The sequence below is a fragment of the Oryctolagus cuniculus genome, chromosome 2, assembly GCF_964237555.1.
Source record: "Oryctolagus cuniculus chromosome 2, mOryCun1.1, whole genome shotgun sequence".
Taxonomy (NCBI): Eukaryota; Metazoa; Chordata; class Mammalia; order Lagomorpha; family Leporidae; genus Oryctolagus; species Oryctolagus cuniculus.
This window is the reverse complement of record NC_091433.1, coordinates 109298617-109319556: the sequence shown is the minus strand read 5'-3', so window position 1 is coordinate 109319556 and position 20940 is coordinate 109298617. Positions and strand designations below refer to the sequence as shown.

General features: G+C 42.9%; 2 protein-coding genes across 13 annotated transcripts in view; both read right to left on the bottom strand.

Annotated features, from left to right (window-relative positions):
• TSGA10 (testis specific 10) overlaps window positions 1–20940 on the bottom strand; it is a 134318-nt gene that overhangs the window by 113095 nt on the left and 283 nt on the right. For 6 of the 12 annotated variants that reach the window (XM_070068748.1, XM_070068746.1, XM_070068750.1 and 3 more), the window contains exons 1-2: window positions 20696–20858; window positions 13371–13499 (exon numbers count right to left, since the gene is read on the bottom strand). In XM_070068748.1, the coding sequence (XP_069924849.1) occupies window positions 13371–13499; window positions 20696–20752 (186 nt within the window). In that variant the 5' untranslated portion in view covers window positions 20753–20858. Of the gene's footprint in view, window positions 1–13370; window positions 13500–19363; window positions 19468–20695; window positions 20859–20940 lie in introns of those variants that run through there. The other 6 variants (XM_070068753.1, XM_070068752.1, XM_070068751.1 and 3 more) reach the window with 3 other exon arrangements.
• On the bottom strand, window positions 15743–16054 carry LOC138848553 (thymosin beta-10-like). Its single transcript, XM_070068761.1, has one exon. It carries the CDS (start codon window positions 16047–16049, stop codon window positions 15831–15833), a length of 219 nt encoding a protein of 72 aa, XP_069924862.1. The 5' UTR covers window positions 16050–16054; the 3' UTR covers window positions 15743–15830.

Sequence of the window (20940 nt, the reverse complement as noted above, 5' to 3'; positions counted from 1 at the left end):
TTACAAAACTCAAAAGAAAATTATCAAAGCCAGAAATAAGAAAGAATTTGAAGGAATTTTTAAAAACAGGGAAACTATAAATGCCCTATTTCATTAGTAGAGTCTTACCAAAACAATACTTCTACTCTCTTCTCTTTGGCCTTCTCCCATATGGGGCTAAAAAAGCTTTCAAAAATGCAAATTTGAGGTCACTCCCTTAACTTCATAGTCTATTATCATATGAAGACTTTTAAAAATGACATTTGTAATCCCAGCCTACTTATCCGTCCAGCCTAACCTCTCACTGTTCCAAATACATACCTAAGCTCCAGACACACTGTAAGAAACAATCTAAACTCATTTAAAAATTTATTTTAGGGAAATTATTTAATTGTTATATACTATATATTCAGAACCTTCTTTATGAGACTCCTCATGGAAAATCTTTGCTCAGACATCAGTTTCAGGGAAATACTTTTTTTGGTTTGTTTTTAAATATTTACCTTTATCTACATGATAGGTGATGATAAAGAGAAAGTGATCTTCCATCTGCTGGTTCACTCTCTGAATGCCTGGCCAGGGCTGGACCGAGTCAAAGTCAGGAGCACAGAACTCCACCTGGGTCTTCCAGGTGGATGGCAGGGGCCCAAGCACTTCAGTCATCCCCTGCTAGCTCCCAGGATGCCTCAGCAGGAAGCTGGATCAGAAGCACAGCAGCTGGGCTCTGAACCAGCACAACAGAGGATGCAGACATCCCAAGAGATGGCTGTGCCACAACCACTTCCCTGAAAATACTTCTTTTGCGTTCCCATTTTTTACCCTAATCACCATGAGTTACTTAATACATCCTTTTGGCCTCTGCCTTGAATTAATTTTATAGCTGAATCTGCAGCCCAACTCGAGTAACTTCTACAGAAATTGTGTGCAATGATCTGTTTGTTATTCTCATCCCACACTTCTACTAAGTTTGTTTTTCCCTATCCTAACAACTACAGGATGTGGGATGAACAGATAAATTTCAATTTATCTATCTACATTTTTTGTTTTTAGCTTCTACTATGCTACAGTTCTCAGCAGACACTAATAATGATGCTTGTTAACCTTCCACTACACCAGGAAAGGTTAAATGCTTCTCCTTTTCCATACAAGGGGTCTTCAAAGAGTTCATGGAAAATGCACATTATTTAAAAAAAAAAGCTATGCAAGGATTTAAAAACTTTTGCACAAAAATATATTTATCTTTTAATCCCATGTACCATAAACTCTTTGAATTGCCCTTGTACATACTCCCAAAGCCTGTTAAACGGCTTAATCTGAGTATTTTATGATATATTAAAATTATTTATTCAGGGGCCAGCGCTGTGGCACAATAGGCTAAGCATCTTCCTGTAGCACCAGCATCCCATGAAGGCGCAGGTTTGTGTCTCAGCTGCTCGTCTTCAGATCCAGCTCTCTGCTATGGCCTGGGAAAGATGACCCAATTGCTTGGGCCCCTGCACTCATGTGGGAGACTCAGAGGAGGCTTCTGGCTCCTGGGTTCAGATCAGCTCAGCTCGGGCCATTGGACCAGTGGATGGAAGACCAATTTTGAGATAAATTTTTTTTTTTTTAAATCATCTGTTCAGGGGTCAGTGTTGTGGCGCAGTGGGTTAAGCCATGGTTTGTAGCTTCAACATCCCATATGAGAGTTCCAGTTCCAGTCCTGGCTGCTCTGCTTCTGATCTAGTTTCCTGTTAATGTGCCTGGGAGAGGAGTGGATGACGGTCCTTGTATTTAGGTCTCTACCACCCATGTGGGAGACCAGGATGGAGTTTCTGGCTCTGGCTTCAGCCTGGCCCAGACCTGGCCTTTGCCACTATCTGGGGAGTGAACCAGTGGATGGCAGATCTCTTTCTCTCTCTCCCCATCACTCTGCCTTTCATATGAATGAATGAATGAATGAATGAATCTTTTAGAAAATCTCTTGTTCATTTCCCTATCCTTTCCAGTAAATTCTAAGCAACTTAAGGGATCACATCTCTCATCTATCAATGTAAGTCTGATTTCTATATCCTTTATTATACATCTTACACATAATGTTCAAGTTACATAAACAGATAATGAACCAATAAATGAACACTCCCTTCACCTCTGACAGCAAATCCATTTTTATTCCACTCTAAGGCAAAAGTACTTTAGATGAGGCCATATACAGTAATAGAAAGGATGTGGGCTTTGGATTTTAGCAGTTAGGCTTAACTCCTGTTGTATCTCTTTACTAGTGACATAACCTTGGGCAATTTACTATACTTTCTGGATCCTAGGAAATGCATCAGACTTCAGAAAAAATAAATGGGAAACTTTGGAGTCTCATTTGTTAAATGGAGAGAACACTTACAATTTGCAGGGTCGTAGTTAGAGATTATAAAATCTCAAGTAAAATTACTGGCAGGTAATAGGTACTCAAAATTAAGTTTTTTTAAGAAAAAAGCTTTTAGTTTTAAATAACTAAAGGCTCACATGCAAATTAATAGTTGCATCTTAAATACAGTACAGTATCTATTGCACTATAATTGCAATAATTGTGTGTATATTTTTCTATATAATTTTCTCACATGTGCAGATTGCTCTACCACCTGGAGATACAGAACTGTTCCATCACCACAAAGATAACCCTCTTAGCACCCCTGTATATTACAACCTCTCTTTCCCCATTACAACTTTTTAAAAAAGATTTATTTATTTATCTATTTATTTGAGAAGCAGAATTACAGAGAGAGGAGAAAGAGAGAGAGGTCTTCCATCTGCTGGTTTACTCCCCAGATGGCTGCAAAGGCTGGAGCTGCGCCAATCTGAAGCCAGGAGCCAAGAGCTTCTTCTGGCTCTCCCACCTGGGTGCAGGGGCCCAAGAACTTGGGCCATTTCCACTACTTTCCCAGACCATTAGCACGGAGTTGGATCTGAAGTGGAGCAGCCGGGATTCAAACTAGTGCCCATATGGGATGCTGGTGCTGCAGGCAAAAACTTAGCCTACTATACCAAAGCACTGGGCCCCCATGACAACTCTTAATAATCATTATCTGTGTAATTTTGTCGTTTTGAGAATATGTAAATAAACCCTTCAGTATGTGATTTTTTTTTTTTAATTTTTGACAGGCAGAGTGGACAGTGAGAGAGAGAGACAGAAAGGTCTTCCTTTACCCTTGGTTCACCCCCCAATGGCCGCTGATCCGAAGTCGGGAGCCAGGTGCTTCTCCTGGTCTCCCATGCTGTTGCAGGGCCCAAGCACTTGAGCCATCCTCCACTGCACTCCCGGGCCACAGCAGAGAGCTGGCCTGGAAGAGGGGCACTCAGGACAGAATCTAGTCCCTGACCGGGACTAGAACCCGGTGTGCCAGCACCGCAGGTGGAGAATTAGTCTATTGAGCCGTGGCGCTGGCCAAGTATGTGATCTTTTGAGATTGCCTTTTCTCACTCAGCACAGTGCCCTTGAGACCCCCACAAGTTGTTACATGGACCAACAATTCATTCATCTTTATTGCTGAGTAATATCTCCTATCTTCAACTATTCTCAGAGAAGACAAAACTTTGGTTGATTCCAGTTTTGGACTAAAACAAAGCTGCTATGAAAAAACGGTGCACAGTTTTCTCTGGAATAAATGCCTAAGAGTGTAATCATTGTGTTTTATGGTATATCTATGTTTAGTCTCATGAAAACGATTGCCAAACTACTTTCCAGAGTGGCTGTATAATTTACCATTCCTAGCAGGAATGTATAGGTAATCCAGTTTCTTCACAGCCTCGCCAGTATTTGGTATTTTTGCCAATTTTTAGTTATTCTTATTTAGTTGTTCTTATTTAGCTGTATTGCTATTTCATCATAGTCTTAATGTATATTTATCTGATGTTTGCAGAGAATCTCTATCATGTCAACCACACATCATTCGGTGAAGTATCTCTCCAAGCCTTATGCTAATTTTCAAATTGTACTGCTTTCTTTTTACTGTAGAATTTCGAGAGTTCTTCATATAAAATTCTTCAAGTTTTTCAGCACACATGGTTTGTAGCTTATTTTTTTCATCATTTTATCAGGAACTTTTGCAGAGCAAGACATAAATTTTGAAAAAGCTCAAGTTATCAATTTTTTCTTTTATGAATCATGCTTGTGAAGAACTCTGTCCTGAAAATTTTCTCCTTTGTTACCTTCTAGAAGTCGCACAATTTCATACTTAAATGACCCATTTTGAGTTAATTTTTGTATGAGGTATGAGGTGGCAGTAGAGGTTCAATTTTTTGCTGCTAAAACATCCAATTGCTCCATTACTGTTTATTAAGACCTCTTTTTTCCCATGAATTGAGTCTGCTTATGTCAAGAAAAAAAAAAAAAGCATCCAGCTCATGTATAAGACTATCTTTGAATTCTTTGTTCTGTACCACTGATCTATGTCTACCCCTCCCAAGTAGCAATGATTCTTGATTTCTATAGTTACATACAATAAGAGTTGAAATCAGGGAGAACCAGTCTTTATTCTTTGTTTTCAAAGTCATTTTGCTGGGGTTTTGACGGTTAATGCACCAAACCTCAAATTAAAATCTCTACTATGTTGATGCTACAATCCATGACTCTGATTCTCTCTCTTCATTTGTGTAGGTCTTCTGTGGTTTCTATCACTAGTATTTGTTTTGCTAGATTTAAATCTTTCAATTTCATTTTCTATTTGAATAGCAATAAATGATACTGTATTTAAAATTTTATTTCCATTTGTATCTAATACACAGGAATACAATGTTTATCTTGTATATTGCAATCCTGATGAACTCATTAATTCTAGTTTTTTTTTTTTTTTTTTTTTTTTTTTTTTTGACAGGCAGAGTGGACAGTGAGAGAGAGAGACAGAGAGAGAAAGGTCTTCCTTTGCCGTTGGTTCACCCTCCAATGGCCGCCGCTGCAGCCGGCGCACCGTGCTGATCCGATGGCAGGAGCCAGGATCCAGGTGCTTTTCCTGGTCTCCCATGGGGTGCAGGGGCCAAGCACCTGGGCCATCCTCCACTGCACTCCCTGGCCATAGCAGAGAGCTGGCCTGGAAGAGGGGCAACCGGGACAGAATCCGGCGCCCCAACCGGGACTAGAACCCGGTGTGCCGGCGCCGCAAGGTGGAGGATTGGCCTATTGAGCCACGGCGCCGGCTCATTAATTCTAGTTTTTGCATTGTAGATTTTGTATGATTTTTAAGTCAATAATGTCATCTGCAAATGGGCAGTTTTACTGCTTCAATTTAGGTCTATATGCCTTTCAATCTTTCAACCAAATTGCATAATCATATTTGAAGTAACTCCTGATAAACATATAACTAGGTCATTTTTTAAAATGTGCTTCTAATTATATTACTTGCTTTGTTTTTCCAACTTTTTTTTTTAAAGATTTATTTATTTATTTGAAAGTCAGAGTTACACAGAGAGAGGAGAGGCAGAGAGAGAGGTCTTCCATCTGATGGTTCACTCCCCAGTTGGCCACAATGGCTGGAGCTGTGCCGATCTGAAGCCAGAATCCAGGAGCTTTTTCTGGGTCTCCCAGGTGGGTGCAGGGGCCCAAGGACTTGGGCCATCTTCCACTGTTTTCCCAGGCCATAGCAGACAGCTGGATCGGAAGTGGAGGAGCCAGGTCTTGAACCAGCACCCATATTGGATGCTAGCACTTCCGGCAAGGGCGTTAACCCACTGTGCCACAGTGCCAGTCTCTAGGTCATGTTTTTTAAATCTACTCTGTCAATCTGTGCCTTTTAACTGCTGTATTGATTATATTTGATGTCATTATTTACGTATTTAGGCTTAATGTTTTTTTCTCTTCTGTTCTGCTTTTTCCTTTTTGTGGGTTATTTTAACAATTTTTAGAAACTCATTTTGATTTATCTTAGGGATTTTAAGTTATCTCTTTGTGTGTCTTTTATAATAGCTGCTCTAGGCATTACTTGATATACATATAACTTATCACAACCTATGTTTTACCAGTTCAAGGGTATGAACCTTGCTTCCACTCATCTCTACTAATAAAATAACCATATTAAATATTTCCTCCCTATATATTAAGAATCACTCTGGTCAAACATATTAAAAACTAAAAACAATTTTTTTGCATTTACCCATATTTTCTCTATATTATATATGTTGTTCATTCTTTCTTATTGAAGTGTTCCAAGATTCCTTCTTTCATCATGGTCAGCAAAATCTTTTTTTTCTTTTAGAGTAGCTCTGCTGACCAACAAATTCCGTTTTCCCCATTTTACAATGTCTTGATTTTCTTCTCATTCCTCAAAGATTCTTTTTCTGGATATAGAATACAGGGTTGATAGTTTTTTTCCTAGAACTTGAAAAATGTTGCATCACTTCCTTCTTACTGCTGCAATTTCAGATGAAAAATTATGTGTGTTTTTAAAAGTATCCTTTCTCTCTGGTTACTTTCAGGATTTTTTGTCTTGAGTTTTCAGAAATCTGATTATGAAGTGTCAGGATGTATTTCGCTGGGCAACTCCTGTTAGGTGTTCACTCACTTTTTAAATCTCTTTTACATCTTTCGTGCCAAACATGAGGAATTTCAGCTATCAATTCTTCCAATATTTTTTCAGACCACTCTGTCACTTTTTTTTAAGATTTATTTATTTATTGGAAAGAGTTACACAGAGAGAAGGAGAGGCAGAGAGAGAGGTCTTCCATCCACTGGTTCACTCCCCAGTTGGCCACAATGGCCAGAGTTGGGCTGATCCGAAGCCAGGAGCTAGGAGCTTCTTCTGGGTCTCACACACGGGTGCAAGGGCCCAAGGACTCGGGCCATCTTCTACTGCCTTCCCAGCCCATAGCAGAGAGCTGGATCGGAAGTGGAGCAGCCAGGACTTGAATCAGTGTTCATATGGGATGCCGGCACAGAAGACAACACTTTTACTGCTATGCTGCAGTGCCCACCCTTGTCACTTCTTTCTGGAATTCCAGTGAGTCAGATGTTAGAGTGGGTTTTTTTAAGATATTTATTTATTTGAAAGGCAGGGCAACAGAGAGGGAAAGACAGAAAGAGATCTTCCATCAGCTGGTTCACTCTCCCAAGTGGTTGCAATAGCCAGGGCTGGGCCAGGCCAAAGCCAAGAGCCAGGAACTTTATTGGGGGCCAAGCACTTGGTGCAGGGTGCAGGGGCCCAAGCACTTGGGCCATCTTGCGCTGCGTTCCCAACTGCATTAGCAGGGATCAGAAATGGAGCAGCCAAGACCCAAACAGGCACTCATACAAGATCCAGAATTGCAAGTGGGAGCTTAACCCACTTTACCACAATGTTGGCCCCCAAATGTTAGATCTTTTTGTTATAGTTTCAGCTGTTCCTGAGGCTCCAGTCACACTTTTTTCAACCTATTTTCTCTCTGGTGTTCAGATTAAATAATTCTGTTATCCTAGTCTAATGTTTACTGATTCAATTCCTCTACCTTTCATTCCATTGTTTCAGAACACTGAGTTTTTATTACTGTAAATGTTTTTAGCAATAAAATATAAAATTTACCATCTTAACCATAATTAAGTGTACTATTCAGTGGCATTAAGTATGTTCAGTGTGTGCAACCATCACCACCATCAGTTCCCAGAATTTTCATCATCCCCTTGGGCCGCTGCCTGCAGTGCCGGCATCCCATATGGGCGCTGGTTCAAGTTCCGGCTGCTCCTCTTCCAATCCAGCTCTCTGCTGTGGCCTGGGAAAGCAGTAGAAGATGGCCCACATCCTTGGGCCCCTGCACCCACGTGTCAGACCTGGAAGAAGCTCCTGGCTTCCAGCTTCGGATCAGTGCAGCTCCAGCCATTGTAGCCAACTGAGTAGTGAACCAGCAGATGAAAGATCTCTTTCTGTGTAACTCAAATAAATAAATAAATCTTAAAAAAAACCTCTACTTATTTAATACTAACTTTGTATGAATCTCTCTATTCTAGGTACAAGTAGAATCAGTTTTTGTCCTTTTGTGTCTAGCTTATTTTACTAAGCATGTTTTCAAGGTTCATTCATGTACCAGAAGGTTTTTTTTTTTTTTTTTTTTTTTTTTTATTTGAGAGGCAGAGTTACAGGATGGGGGAGGGATGAGAAAGAGTGTCTTCCATTTGCTGGTTCACTCCCCACATGCCCGCAATGGCTGGAGCTGGGCCTATCCAAAGCCAGGAACCAGGAGCTTCTTCTGGGTCTCACACGTGGGTGCAGGGGCTCAAGCACTTGGACTATCCTCCACTGCTTTCCCAGGCCATTAGCAGGTAGTTGGATTGGAAGTGGAGCAGCTGGGACACAAACTGGCACTTGTTTTAAGATGCTGGCACTAGAGATGGAGGCTTAACCTACTATACCACAGCACCAGCCCCAGGTCATTTATTCTTAAGGCTAATATTCCATTGTATTACATACCACGTTTATTCATTCATTTACTAATGTACACTTGGATTGTTTTCACCTTTTGGCTGTTGTGGACAATGCTGCTATGAACATCTCTGTGTAAGTGTCTGAGCCCCTGCTTTCAATTCTTTAGGGGATCTAAGAGTGAAATAGCTGGGTCATATGGTTATTCAATCTTTTTTTTTTTTTTTTAATTTATTTATCTGAAAGGTACAGTTACAGAGGGACAGAGAGAGGTCTTCCATCCGCTGGTTCACATACCAGATGGCTGCAATGACCAGAGCTGCGCCAATTCAAAGCCAGGAGCCAGGAGCTTCTTCTGGGTCTCCCATGCAGGTGCAGGGGACCAAGGGCTTGGGCCATCTTCTACTGCTTTCCCAGGCCATAGCAAAGAGCTGGATCAGAAGTGAAGCAGCTAGGACTTGAACTGGCACCCATATGGTATGCTGACACTGCCGACTGGGTCTTTAACCTGCTGCGCCACAGTGTCAGCTCCTGGTTATTCAAGCTTTAACATTTTGAGGAACCACCAAAACTGCTGCATCATTTTACATTCCCTCAAGCAACACAGAAGTCTCTTTATATTCTTTGTCCCCACTCATTTTATTATATTGATAATAGCCATCCTAATGATTATGAAGTGGTATCTCATTGTGGTTATGATTCACATGATGGTGAGTATCTTTTCATTTACTTGGTGGTCATTTGTATACTTTCTTTGGAGAAATTGTCCATTCAACCCTTGGTCCAATTTTGAATTAGATTGCTTTTTTTTAAAGATTTACTTGAAAGGCAGAGAGAAAGAGGGAGAGATAGAGAGAGATCTTCCATCCACTGGTTCACTCTCCAAATGCCCACAACAGCCAGGGTTAGGCCCAACAAGAGCCAGGAGCCCAGAACTTTCTTGGGTCTCCCATGTGGGTTCCCAAGTACTTGGGCCATCACCTGTTGCCTCCCAATGAATTAGCAGGAAGCTGAGTCAGAAACACAGACTAGCTAGGACTTGATCCAGGCACATAAGTCACCATGCCATAACACCTGCCTGTTTTCTTTCTTGGTTGAGTAGTAGATGTTTTATATCCTGGATATTAAGTTCTAACCAAATATATGAGTTGGAAATATTTTCTGCCATGTTATTTTTAATAGACTTTTTTAAAGAGAAGTTTATAGAAAAACTTGTCAGAAAGTCCAGTTCCCACATAAACTCTTTCCCTACAGTTTCTCCTATTAGATCTTATGTTACATTTGCTACAACAGTGTGTCCCTTTTATTTGCACCTTTTGCTACAAATAAACACTGATACATTATTAATATTATTATTATTATTGACAGGCAGAGTGGACAGTGAGAGAGAGACAGAGAAGAAGGTCTTCCTTTACCCTTGGTTCATCCTCCAATGGCCGCTGCGGCCGGCGCACCGTGCTGATCTGAAGCCAGCAGCCAGGTGCTTCTCCTGGTCTCCCATGCGGGTGCAGGGCCCAAGCAGAGAGCTGGCCTGGAAGAGGGGCAACTGGGACAGAATCCGGAGCCCGGACCAGGACTAGAACCCGGGTGCCAGCACTGCAGATGGAGGATTAGCCTACCGAACCGCAGCGATGGCCAATGATACATTATTAATGTTCACAGTTCAGAGGAGGCTTCACTCTTGGTAGACCTTATGGGTTGTGATGAAGGTGGAATGACATGCTAACTATAAACAAATACTGATACATTATTAATGTGAACAGTCCCCAGGAGACTTCACTCCTGGTAGACCTTGTGGGTTGTGAGGAAGGTGGAATGACATGCTAACTATAAACAAATCCTGATAGATTATTAATGTGAACAGTCCCCAGGAGACTTCACTCCTGGTAGACCTTATGGGTTGTGATGAAGGTGGAATGACATGCTAACTATAAACAAATCCTGATAGATTATTAATGTGAACAGTCCCCAGGAGACTTCACTCCTGGTAGACCTTGTGGGTTGTGAAGGTGGAATGGCATGCTAACTATCAGTGTGTCATACTGATAGCTTCACTGCCCTAAAAGTTGCTCTACTTGGTGTACTCATTCCTTCCATCTCCCAAATCCCTGAAAGCTACTGCTCCTTTTTTAGTTTCTATGGTTTTGTTTTGTTAGAATGTCACATAAATGGAATCACATAGAGTGAAGGCTTTTCACATTTTCTTTGACCTACTTAATGCTTTCAAGGTTATTTCATGCCTTTTTTTTCGCTTCATAGTTGATTTCTTCTTATCACTTATACTTTCCATTGTATAAAAGTTATCAAAGTTTGTTTATTCATTCACCTACTATTGAAGGATATCTTGACTACTTTCAGGTTTTTGCAATTGTGATAAAGCTGCTAGAAATATGTGTGTCAAGATTTTTTATGTGAGCCAATTGTCATTTTAGTTCTAAAATTCCCATTTTGTTCTTTATAACTTTAATTTCTTGGCTGAGACTTTCTATTTTGCTCTTTTGTTTCAAGCATGCCCATAATTATTTATTAAGCATTTTTTTATGACTGTTTTAAAATCTTCAACAGATAAAACTTTTTTTTAAAGATTTATTTGTTTATTTGAAAGAGTTACATAGAGAGAGGAGAGGCAGAGAGAGAGAGGGAGGTCTTCCATCTGCTGTTTCACTCCCCAATTGGCTGCAATGGCCGGAGCTGCGCCAATCCGAAGCCAGGAGCCAAGAGCTTCTTCCAGGTCTCCCATGTGGGTGAAGGGCTATCTTCTACTGCTTCCCCAGGCCATAGCAGAGAGCTGGATCGGAGGTGGAGCAGCCAGGACTCGAACTGGCACCCCTACGGGATGCTGGCACTGCAGGTGGTGGCTTTACCCACTACTCCACAGTGCAGACCACCAGATAACTGTTAACATCTGTTTCATTTCTCATATTTGCCTGATTTGTCTTTTCTCATATTTCTTATTATTGGGATGAGTGAATTTTTAATTGAGACCTATTGAGACTGTAAGACTGTGATCTTTTACTTTAGCTGGCCTCTTTTAATATTCCTTTCACTAGAAAAGGAAGACACTGCCTCATCAGTGCTAGGAAAGGGTACAAGTACAGTTTCTCTACCCAACCTCAGCTGACACCTGAGGAGGGCCAGGCTCCTAGGTACTCCTAGACAGGGGTGGGAGATCAGGTTCCCTCTAGGCCTCTGTTGTTACCACCAGAGCTGGGAGGAACAAAGGCTCCTCCTTAGGGTTCCTCCTGTGTCTATCACTGACATCATGAGTATGCGGCTTTGCTACTGCTGAGAGATGGCCAGTGTCCTGACTCTGCACCAGGTCTCCTCTCACACCATCCCAAGGAGGAGGAGGCTACCTCTTCCTGCAGGATAGGGAAGGATGTCCTGCCTCCCCATGTGGTCTCCACTTGGCATCGCCTACTGAGGACTTCAGTACTCAGCCCACAAAGGGGAGAGGGAACAGGAAGGCTTGGGAACCTCTGTCAGACCCTGGCAAGGGTACAAGCGTAGGCACAAGCACAGGCTTTCCACTTGTCCTGTGCTGGCAGGAATGGGGCTGTAGTTTTTTCTATGGTCTTTGTGTGGACAGGGCAGTTATTAGACATTGTCTAAATGTCATCTGCCTTGCTAGACAGCCCATTTCCTGGTCCTTTGGCCAGATAAGAATGGTTTTTCTAAGGTCTGTTTTTTCTGCACTCATTGTCATTTCCATTTGCCAGTTTTTCCTGCACCCTGTCTGAGACATATAGGGAAAAAGAAAATCCAGGAACTCAGTAGCATGTGTCCTGATGTCCCTCTACTTTTAGAGCATTCTTTTGTTTATTTTATATATAAAGTTCAGAGTGAGTTTTTAGGTGTATTTAGCAAAAGAAAGAAGTCTACTCCATTCCAAAGTTGTAATCTCTTTCACAGGCTTTATTAACAGTTATACCACATTAGACATCCTGAGAACAGGAACAACACTGAACTTGGGAGTTTAGAGAACTAGGTCCAAATCTCAGCTAACCTGGGAGTTCAGACAGATCCTAGCTGTCACTCATTCGCTGAATATCACAATTACTTAACCTACTGGAACTTCAGCTTCATGTCTATAAATGGAAATACCATCACTGTTTCAAAAGGTTCCTGAAAGCATCTGATTCACAAGTTGGCACAAAGTTTGCATTCACTCACTCTGAACCTGTTTATCCAAAAGGTTAAGATAAAAATTGAATGGTTTAGATTTAAATGAGCTGTGAATTAATAATTATTTATTCTATATCTTGTTTTATTCTTAAACATCTTTATTAATTTTTATTTACTTGAAAGGCAGGGCAACAGAGACAGAGACAAAGAGACTTCTTCCACCCACCAGTTCACTTCTGAAATGCCCAGCCAGCGCTGGGCCAGGCAAAAGCCAGGAGTCTGGAACTCCATCCAGGTCTCCCACACAGGTGCCACCCAAGTATTTGAGCCATCATCTGCTGTTTCTCAGGGTGCACACTAACAAGAAGCTGGATTGGAAGTGGAGTGGGAACTCAAACTCAGGCATTCCAACATGAGATGTGGTACCCCATGTTGCCTTTTTTTTTTTTTTTTTAATTAATTTATTTTTTTCTTGACAGGCAGAGTGGATAGTGAGAGAGAGAGAGACAGAGAGAAAGGTCTTCCTTTTGCCGTTGGTTCACCCTCCAATGGCTGCCACGGCTGGTGTGCTGCGGCCAGCGCACTGCACTGATCCGAAGGCAGGAACCAGGTGCTTCCTCCTGGTCTCCCATGTGGATGCAGGGCCCAAGCACTTGGGCCATCCTCCACTGCCTTCCCTGGCCACAGCAGAGAGCTGGCCTGGAAGAGGGGCAACCAGGACAGAATCCGGCGCCCCGACCGGGACTAGAACCCGGTGTGCCGGCGCCGCTAGGTGGAGGATTAGCCTATTGAGCCGCGGCACCGGCCCCATGTTACTTCTTAACCTCTGCCAAATGCCCACCCTGTCCATCTTGTTTTAAAGTAGGCTCCAATTCAAATTCAGAAAAATACATATGTAAACTAAAGGTAAACCTGTAATTTTAGTGTAGAGATGAATCTGTCTTGGTTTCTCACTTCTTGTTCTAGCTGCAGAGTCTTCTGGTATTTTTCAGCTTCAGAAACTGGAGCCCCTAGACCAAAATCATGTTCTTTGGTGGTAACCTAGTGGAAAGAATGGACAACAATGCACAAGCATTCAGTTAAAAACAGCTCTATGATTTTTTTCAGATCAATAAATTTTTAAAATAACATTATTAAATATGTTGTTTAGAACCATTTCCCACCAGCTAGGAGGATTAAAATTTCGTTACAAAATTTTGTGTTTTCCAAATATCAAACTATGACATTGAACATGCTTTTCAAAGAAGATATGCCCTGCCCTAATTCCCTTGTAATCACTATTCGAAGTAAACCCAGGTTGGTGGTAAATTAAATAGTCAATTTCTAGGCTTCTGTTGTCTGGTATAGTAGACATCAGCTACACATTTGCAGTTGCTATTGTATACTTAACAAAGGTTTGCTACCCATATAGTAAACGCTGATTTCCAGGAAATGTAATTTGCATAAATAAAAAAAAAAGAAATGAAACACTATAATATTCTTAAACAACTCTGGTGGCAGTGTGAATGGATACAATATTTATGGAGAACAAGTGTATACAAAAAATCTACTAATGGGCTGGCGCAGTGGCATAGCAGGTAAAGCTGCCACCTGCAGTGCTGGTACGGGCGCCAGTTTGAATCCTGGTTGCTCCACCTCCGATCCAGATTCCTGTTAATGCATCTGGGAAAGCAGCAGCAGATGGCCCAAATGCTTGGGCCTCTGCCACCCATGTGGGAGACCCAAAGGAAGCTCCTGGCTCCTGACTTTGGACCGGCCCAGCTTTGGCTATTGAGGTTATTTGTGGAATGAACCAGCGGATGGAAGGTCACTATCTCTTTCTTCCACCCCCTCTCTCTAACTCTGCCTTTCAAATAAGTAAATAAATCTTTTTAAAAATCTATTAACATTACAAATGCACATATGGCCTCTGTCCAAATAATCCGACTTCTGGGAATTTATCCTACAGATACGTTTGCCAATGTGCAACATTACAAACGTGAAAGACGTTTTATTATACATAATACTCTGCGTTGTGCTTTTTACCTGACAGTGTATCCTGGTGATTTTGCATATTAGCAAAATAACTTCTTTCTCTCAATCAAAGTTGCCATTATGTTGAGAAAGTAAGAGTTTGTTACGAACTTCCTATATATTTCCAGTGAACACAGCTGTTTTCTCCAAGATCTCAGGGAATTACTGGATCAGGATCACGCAAACAACTAACCTAAACTTGTACTCTGTGCAACCCAGCACTTAACACAGGCTGGCAGATTTACTTCCCTTTTTTCCTTTGTCTAAACAAGACAAAAACCTGCTTTTCTGTTCTTCATTCTCAAAGTTACTAGACATTTGGAGCATTAGCTTTCAGAGTACTTGAAATTATCAATTATTTAGGCTTTTATGGACTATATAAAAACCTTTACTATCATTTCTTAAATATTTTCTGTTGAAAAAATGTGTTCCCAGTTGTAAACATTTGACTTAGAATAACAGAATGACTCCTCCACTGTATTTTTCAAATTTTAGTGGATAAACGAAATCACCTGGGAATCACTTAAATGCAGAACCTTAGTCACTGTAGACCTGAGATTCTGCATTTCTGAAAAACTGCTGGGCAATCCCCATTTGTCTGTACAAGGACTACACTCAAAAGCAAACATCTATTCACTTAAAGTCTAAACCTATCAAACATTCAGAGTTCATAATTTGATCCCTTCCCATTTCTCCACACTTACCTCCTAAAACACTTCTAGTAACACATTAAATACTATTCTACACACTTTTAAACAGATTTATTTATTTGAAAGGCAGAGTTACAGAGAGGCAGAGGGAGAGAGATAGGGAGAGGTCTTCTTCCTGCTGGTTCACTCCTCACCCAAATGGCTGCAACGGCCAGAACTGGGCTGATCCGAAGCCAGGAGCCTGGAGCTTCTTCCAGGTCTCCCACGGGGGTGCAGGGGCCTAGGGACTTGGGCCATCTTCTACTGCTTTCCTAGGCCATCAGCAGTGAGATGGATGAAGTGGAGCAGCCGGGACTTGAACTGGCACCCATATGAGATGCTGGCACTGCAGGCAGTGGCTTTACTCACTACTCCACAGCACCAGTCCCTGTTCTACACATTCTTTTTTTTTTTTTTTTTGCCACGAGGTGTGTTTTATTTTCAGTAATCATACAAATAATTTTCTATAATATCCCAGGGCAAACCGGATAAATTTGGCAGTCCGATTGGGGGAGGGTCCCCTCGGAGACCCACAGGCCGGTGGCGGCGGCGCGGAGTGCCCAGGGTTCACAGTGCAGCTTGTGGCTCGCGTCCATCTTGCAGGTGGGTCATCTTCCACATCACGACTTGGGGTCTCCAAGATGACGGGGGTGGGGACTCCTCCAAGCTCTTAGGAAATTTCACTCCGTTTCTCCTGCTCAATGGTCTCTTTGGTCGGCAGGGTGTTCTTCTCCTGCGTCTCCGTCTTCTTCAGCTTGGCCTTATCGAAGCTGGCGATCTCCCCCATGTCCGGCTTGTCTGCCATTTTCTTAAACCCGCGGCGTCTCGCTCCGGTTCCCGGTTGCTGGAGATCCCACTCGCGTCGCTGCAGCAAGAGACCTCTACACATTCTTGATTCACTCAAAAGCACTTTACCTTTTACTCATAAGCCTTGCACTCACTCCTTTCTCCATTTAACTAAAGACACTTACAAGACTCAGCTTGACTGCCTTTCTCCAGATTTTCTGTCTTCTCCAAAGCATGATTATGTCTCCATTGAGACTTCTATATATACTGGCCACAAAATAATATAGCTATTTTTCTGTATGTATTCTTCACACTGTTGTTAGACTATTAAAAACAAGAAATATCCAAAAGCTCTCTGTATCTCCACTAGCCTGCCAAGTTTATAAATAATAGGAAGGTGTTAATAGAAATTTATGGAGGTTGCTAATGCAGTATGCCAGGAGAACTCTCTCCTCTAGCTCCTTCTGGCTGCCCCTTCTCATCCTCAGCTCTTTAGCTGCAATGTCAGAGGGTCTTCCTGCACTTCTTACCTAAAGTAGCCTTTCTCCCAGTCACTGGCTCATCAGGCTATCTGCACTTACCACTACCTGATATTATACCATTTACTTGCTCATTTCTTTATTGTCTGTCTCCCCCAATTAGAACATAAACTTGGGAGATGAAGGCTCTTTTCTGGTTATATCCTTAAAGCCTGAAAACTGCCCAGTATGAACTTGGGACTTAATAAAACACTTTCAAGACCACACACTTTAATTCAAGCAAATCCGTTTCAGTGATAGGTGTGGGTTAGAAGCAGCTTTGAAGAGGATTAATGAATAAAGGAACTGTAAAGAAAAGGAAACAGGGAACATAGGGAACATAGACTTCTTTCAGGAAGCATGCCTGTAGGAGCAAGAAAAGTAGAGAAAAAATCGGGGGCAGACGAATGCTGTGCCAGGTCCTTTCAAGAGTAGACACACTCATTTCTTAATTCTCTTTATATCAAGGACCCCTTTCAGAATCAAATAAAAGCCCTGAGTCCACTCCTCAGGAAAATGCATATTGTGCACACAAAACTTTACAATTTGGACAAGGTGGGGACAGTTCTAGAACTCCCTTAGGTCCTTGCATAATCTTATGACCTCAGGTAATGAAACCCTACAGTATTTTTTTTTCTGAAGATTTTACTTATTTATTTGAAAGAGTTACAGAGAGAGAGAAGGAGAAACAGAGAGATATTCCATCTGCTGGCTCACTCCCCAAACTGCCATAATGGCCAGGGCTGAGACAGACTGAAGCCAGGAGCTTTATCTGGGTGTCTCACATGAATGGCAGCTGTCCAAACAGTTGGGCCATCTTTCACTGCTTTTAACAGGCCATTAGCAGGGAGCTGGATCAGAAATGGAGCAGCTGGAACATGAACCAGCACCCATATGGGATGCTGGCCTCACAGACAGTACTTTTACTTATTATACCACAACACCGCCCCAGCCCTAGAGTATTAAAAAAAAAATATTCCTAAGACACAGTTAATGTTGACTGACAGAAAGACAGCTGGTTACTAACCTAATTAATATGGGTAGTGTAAAATGACAAAGAAAGACAGCTAAGGAGATCCAGGTAGTGTGCACTAGCAAGTATAAGTGACAATTTAAAAAAGGGACAGAAATCTGACAAAGTTCCTATCTGCTAGAATTTTAATTTTCCAGTGAGATAAGAGGTACTGAAAAATACCATCAATGTTGAGCAAAACATGAGACACATATGGGTCCAACAATGTCTACTGAATATTCTGACAGGCTAATAGAGACTACCAGAGTACTTTCACATGGGATTCTTCAATCATATTCCACAAAAGCTCAACTAGGATTGAATTTGTTTTCTTTTTTAAAAATTCTTTGCAGAGGCTGGTGTTGTGGAGTAACAGGTAAAACTGCCACCTGCAACACTGGCATCCTAAATGGACATCAGTTTGTGTCCCAGCTGCTCCACTTATAATCCAGCTCCCTGCCAACGGTCTGGGAAAGCAGAAGATGGCCAAAGTGTTTGGACCCCTGCATTCACATGGGAGATCAGGATGAAGCTCTTGGCTTTGGTCTGGCTCAGCCCTGGCCGTTGGGGCCATCTGGGGAGTGAACCACTGGATGGAAGGTCTCTCTCTCACTCAATCATTCTTTTAAATAATAAATCTTTTTTTTTTAATGATCTCCAGAAGTTTTTAGACTTATACACACTCTGAAGTAGAAATAGCCTTACTAACAGAAAGATGTGGAAAACCACACAGAATTTTTATATATAATTTTGACTCCTTTTATTTACAATAAACATAATTGAATAAATGTTTTGGGAATTCACGTCAGACAAAACAGTAAAGCCCCACTGTTCAATCCTTCTTAAGAAGAAGAACCTCCCTGGTCATTCCATCCAAACCCAAGCTCCTCTCTTTTCCACAATCCACACATAAGTGTAAAGAAATAACTTGTCTTTTCAAAGAAGCATAAAAAATGGCCACAGGAGAAATAATGTTTATCAAGACCTCTTGGAAACACAAAAAGGAATTACCAGGAAACAGACAGAGTATGAAGCCACAGCCAGGCCAGGCTTATTCAGAAGAATAAAGCCAGGGAGGGGCTCACTCCCAGGTGAACACACAGCAGAGAGAGCCCCTTCCCTTACAGACTAGCAGTTTATATAGTACAAAGTGGCAAAGAGGGCTTGGGGTCTGAGATACAGGGAGAGCTTGAGCTAGTTCTAAAGGTCCTGAGAGATTACGGTGTGAACTGGGAGGGGTCTGGGCTGAGGCTGGGCTGCTGAACCGAGGGAGGGGAAGGGAGAGAGTTTGGGAGGAGCGGGGCGAGCTCAGCCTGATAGCTGGACTCTTCAGATAGTGGAGTGTCCAGCAGTCCAGGCAGGGCAGGGCTGATCACAGCAGGGCGGGCTGTATTAGCAGGGCAGAGACAAGGGGGCTCGCTTGCTGTTATGTAGCTGAGACGTCAACATGGATCTAAGGCTTTTTGTCCTTGCTCCATCAGGGATTACACAGTTGTTTTCAAGAAGCTCTTCTGGGCTACAAGAATTTATTAACATAAAAGACTGATGTTAATAGCTTAACAAAAATAATTACTTTGCTAATGAGCTCACTTCGAAAGGTTATCCTGAAATACATGTATGAAAAGTTCATTGCAGTGTCATTCATCATTGCCAAAAACTGTAAAAACCTTAATGTCCACCAACAGTGCAGTATTTAAACTGTAATACACCCTTACAACAGAACATAGAACACTAGCCAGCAAACCAACTACAAGCAACAGCAAGAATACCTAAATACAATTCTATTTATATAAAGTTTAAAAAAAAAGGCAAACTAAACTCCCATGTTCACATATATAGTTTCAAACTGTAAGGAAAAATCCTATTAGAAGTTGAGATAGTTGCTACCTGTGGGGAGAGAAAGGGATGGATGATCTGAAGAGGATGAACAGTGACACCTGCTCCGATTGCCTCTGCGTACGGAGACTTTAAAAACCAAGCATCCTAAAGCAAACTGCTTCAAACAACTGAAAAAGACAGAAAGGAGAGCCCAACCAGTCTGGATACCTGATTATACTCCAGACAACAAGCAGTGACTTTTTTTTCTTTTTTCAGAAAGTTAACAGTTGTGATATATTTTGAAAGCCACCATTAAGTATTGCCTCAGGGTTTAATGTAAATTTAATAATAAATTAATAAAGTAAATTTCCCACTGATTAGGACTCAGGGATTGGGTTACAGATTACTTAAAATACAATTAAGAATTGGCCGGCGCCGCGGCTCACTAGGCTAATCCTCCGCCTGCAGCGCCGGCACCCCCGGTTCTAGTCCCGGATTCTAGCGCCGGATTCTGTCCCGATTGCTCCTCTTCCAGTCCAGCTCTCTGCTGTGGCCAGGGAGTGCAGTGGAGGATGGCCCAGGTGCTTGGGTCCTGCACCCCATGGGAGACCAGGAGGAAGCACCTGGCTCCTGGCTTCGGATCCGCGCAGTGCTGGCCGGCCGTAGCGGCCATTTGGGGAGTGAGCCAACGGAAGGAAGACCTCTCTCTCTGTCTATAACACTACCTGTCAAATAAATTAAAAAAAAAAAAAAAGGGCTGACAATCAGCAGAGGAAGTTTAAAGCATCGGATGTCGTGGTATACAAGCGCTGGAACTCTGTCCGACATGCAAAACTTCCTAAAGCCGCAATCCTTGACTTTATCTGACGGGCAAAAAAAACCCCCACACAAGTGTATCCCTGTGCATTTCAGTGTCAGGTCCCTGATCAACCAGGCTCAAGGATCTTTTCCGAACACAGCCCTGCTACCCTGCCTTCGCTGTAGTTTCTCCTGAAATTATACGAGGATTTCATGCAAATGCCTGCTACGGTCTCGGCCCCCGATTCCCTAAGTCTATGGAGACTCTGAAGAGAGACTGAGAGCCAGGCTGAACCTCCCCATCTCTCGCCTTCCAAATTCCTCAGCTCCGCTACAGAGTTCCCAAACAAAACCGCGTCCCCAACAACGGAGCGGGGAGCGACAGGAGGCGGGGCGGTCACCATAGGGACTAGGCTCCCAAGGCCGGACAACACGGACCCCGCCGCTCCGTCCGCTCCGGCCCCTCACCGCGGCTCGGGCAGCGAGGACCCTCCTCAGGTCGCCCGCAGCCCCCACGCCGACCACTCCCACCCTCCCGCGGCCGGGGCCTTCAAGCCCAGGAGAGCCCACCCCGCCACCCCGGCGCATCCTCCGTGCTTCTACCTGGCGCTCCGGGTCCCTCCTCGGGCTCCTGGGCCCCGCGTCCTCCGCGGAGCTCATCCCGGCGACTGCCGGGCTTCGGCCTCCGCCGGCGAGCCGGGGCCCTCCCCGCCTCCATCCTCCGCCCCTGTCCCCGCCCTTCCCACACCCCCAGTCGACCTGGCCCCGCCCCGGCGGAGTCGGAGGAGGGAGGGGACCCGGCGGCAAGCGGGCGGGGGCGGTTAGCGCCGGCCGGAGCCGCCCTCGGC

Bases quoted from the DNA above. Each gene is read 5' to 3' on its own strand.
- LOC138848553 (XM_070068761.1), bottom strand. From the start codon at position 16,049: ATGTGTAGAGGTCTCTTGCTGCAGCGACGCGAGTGGGATCTCCAGCAA.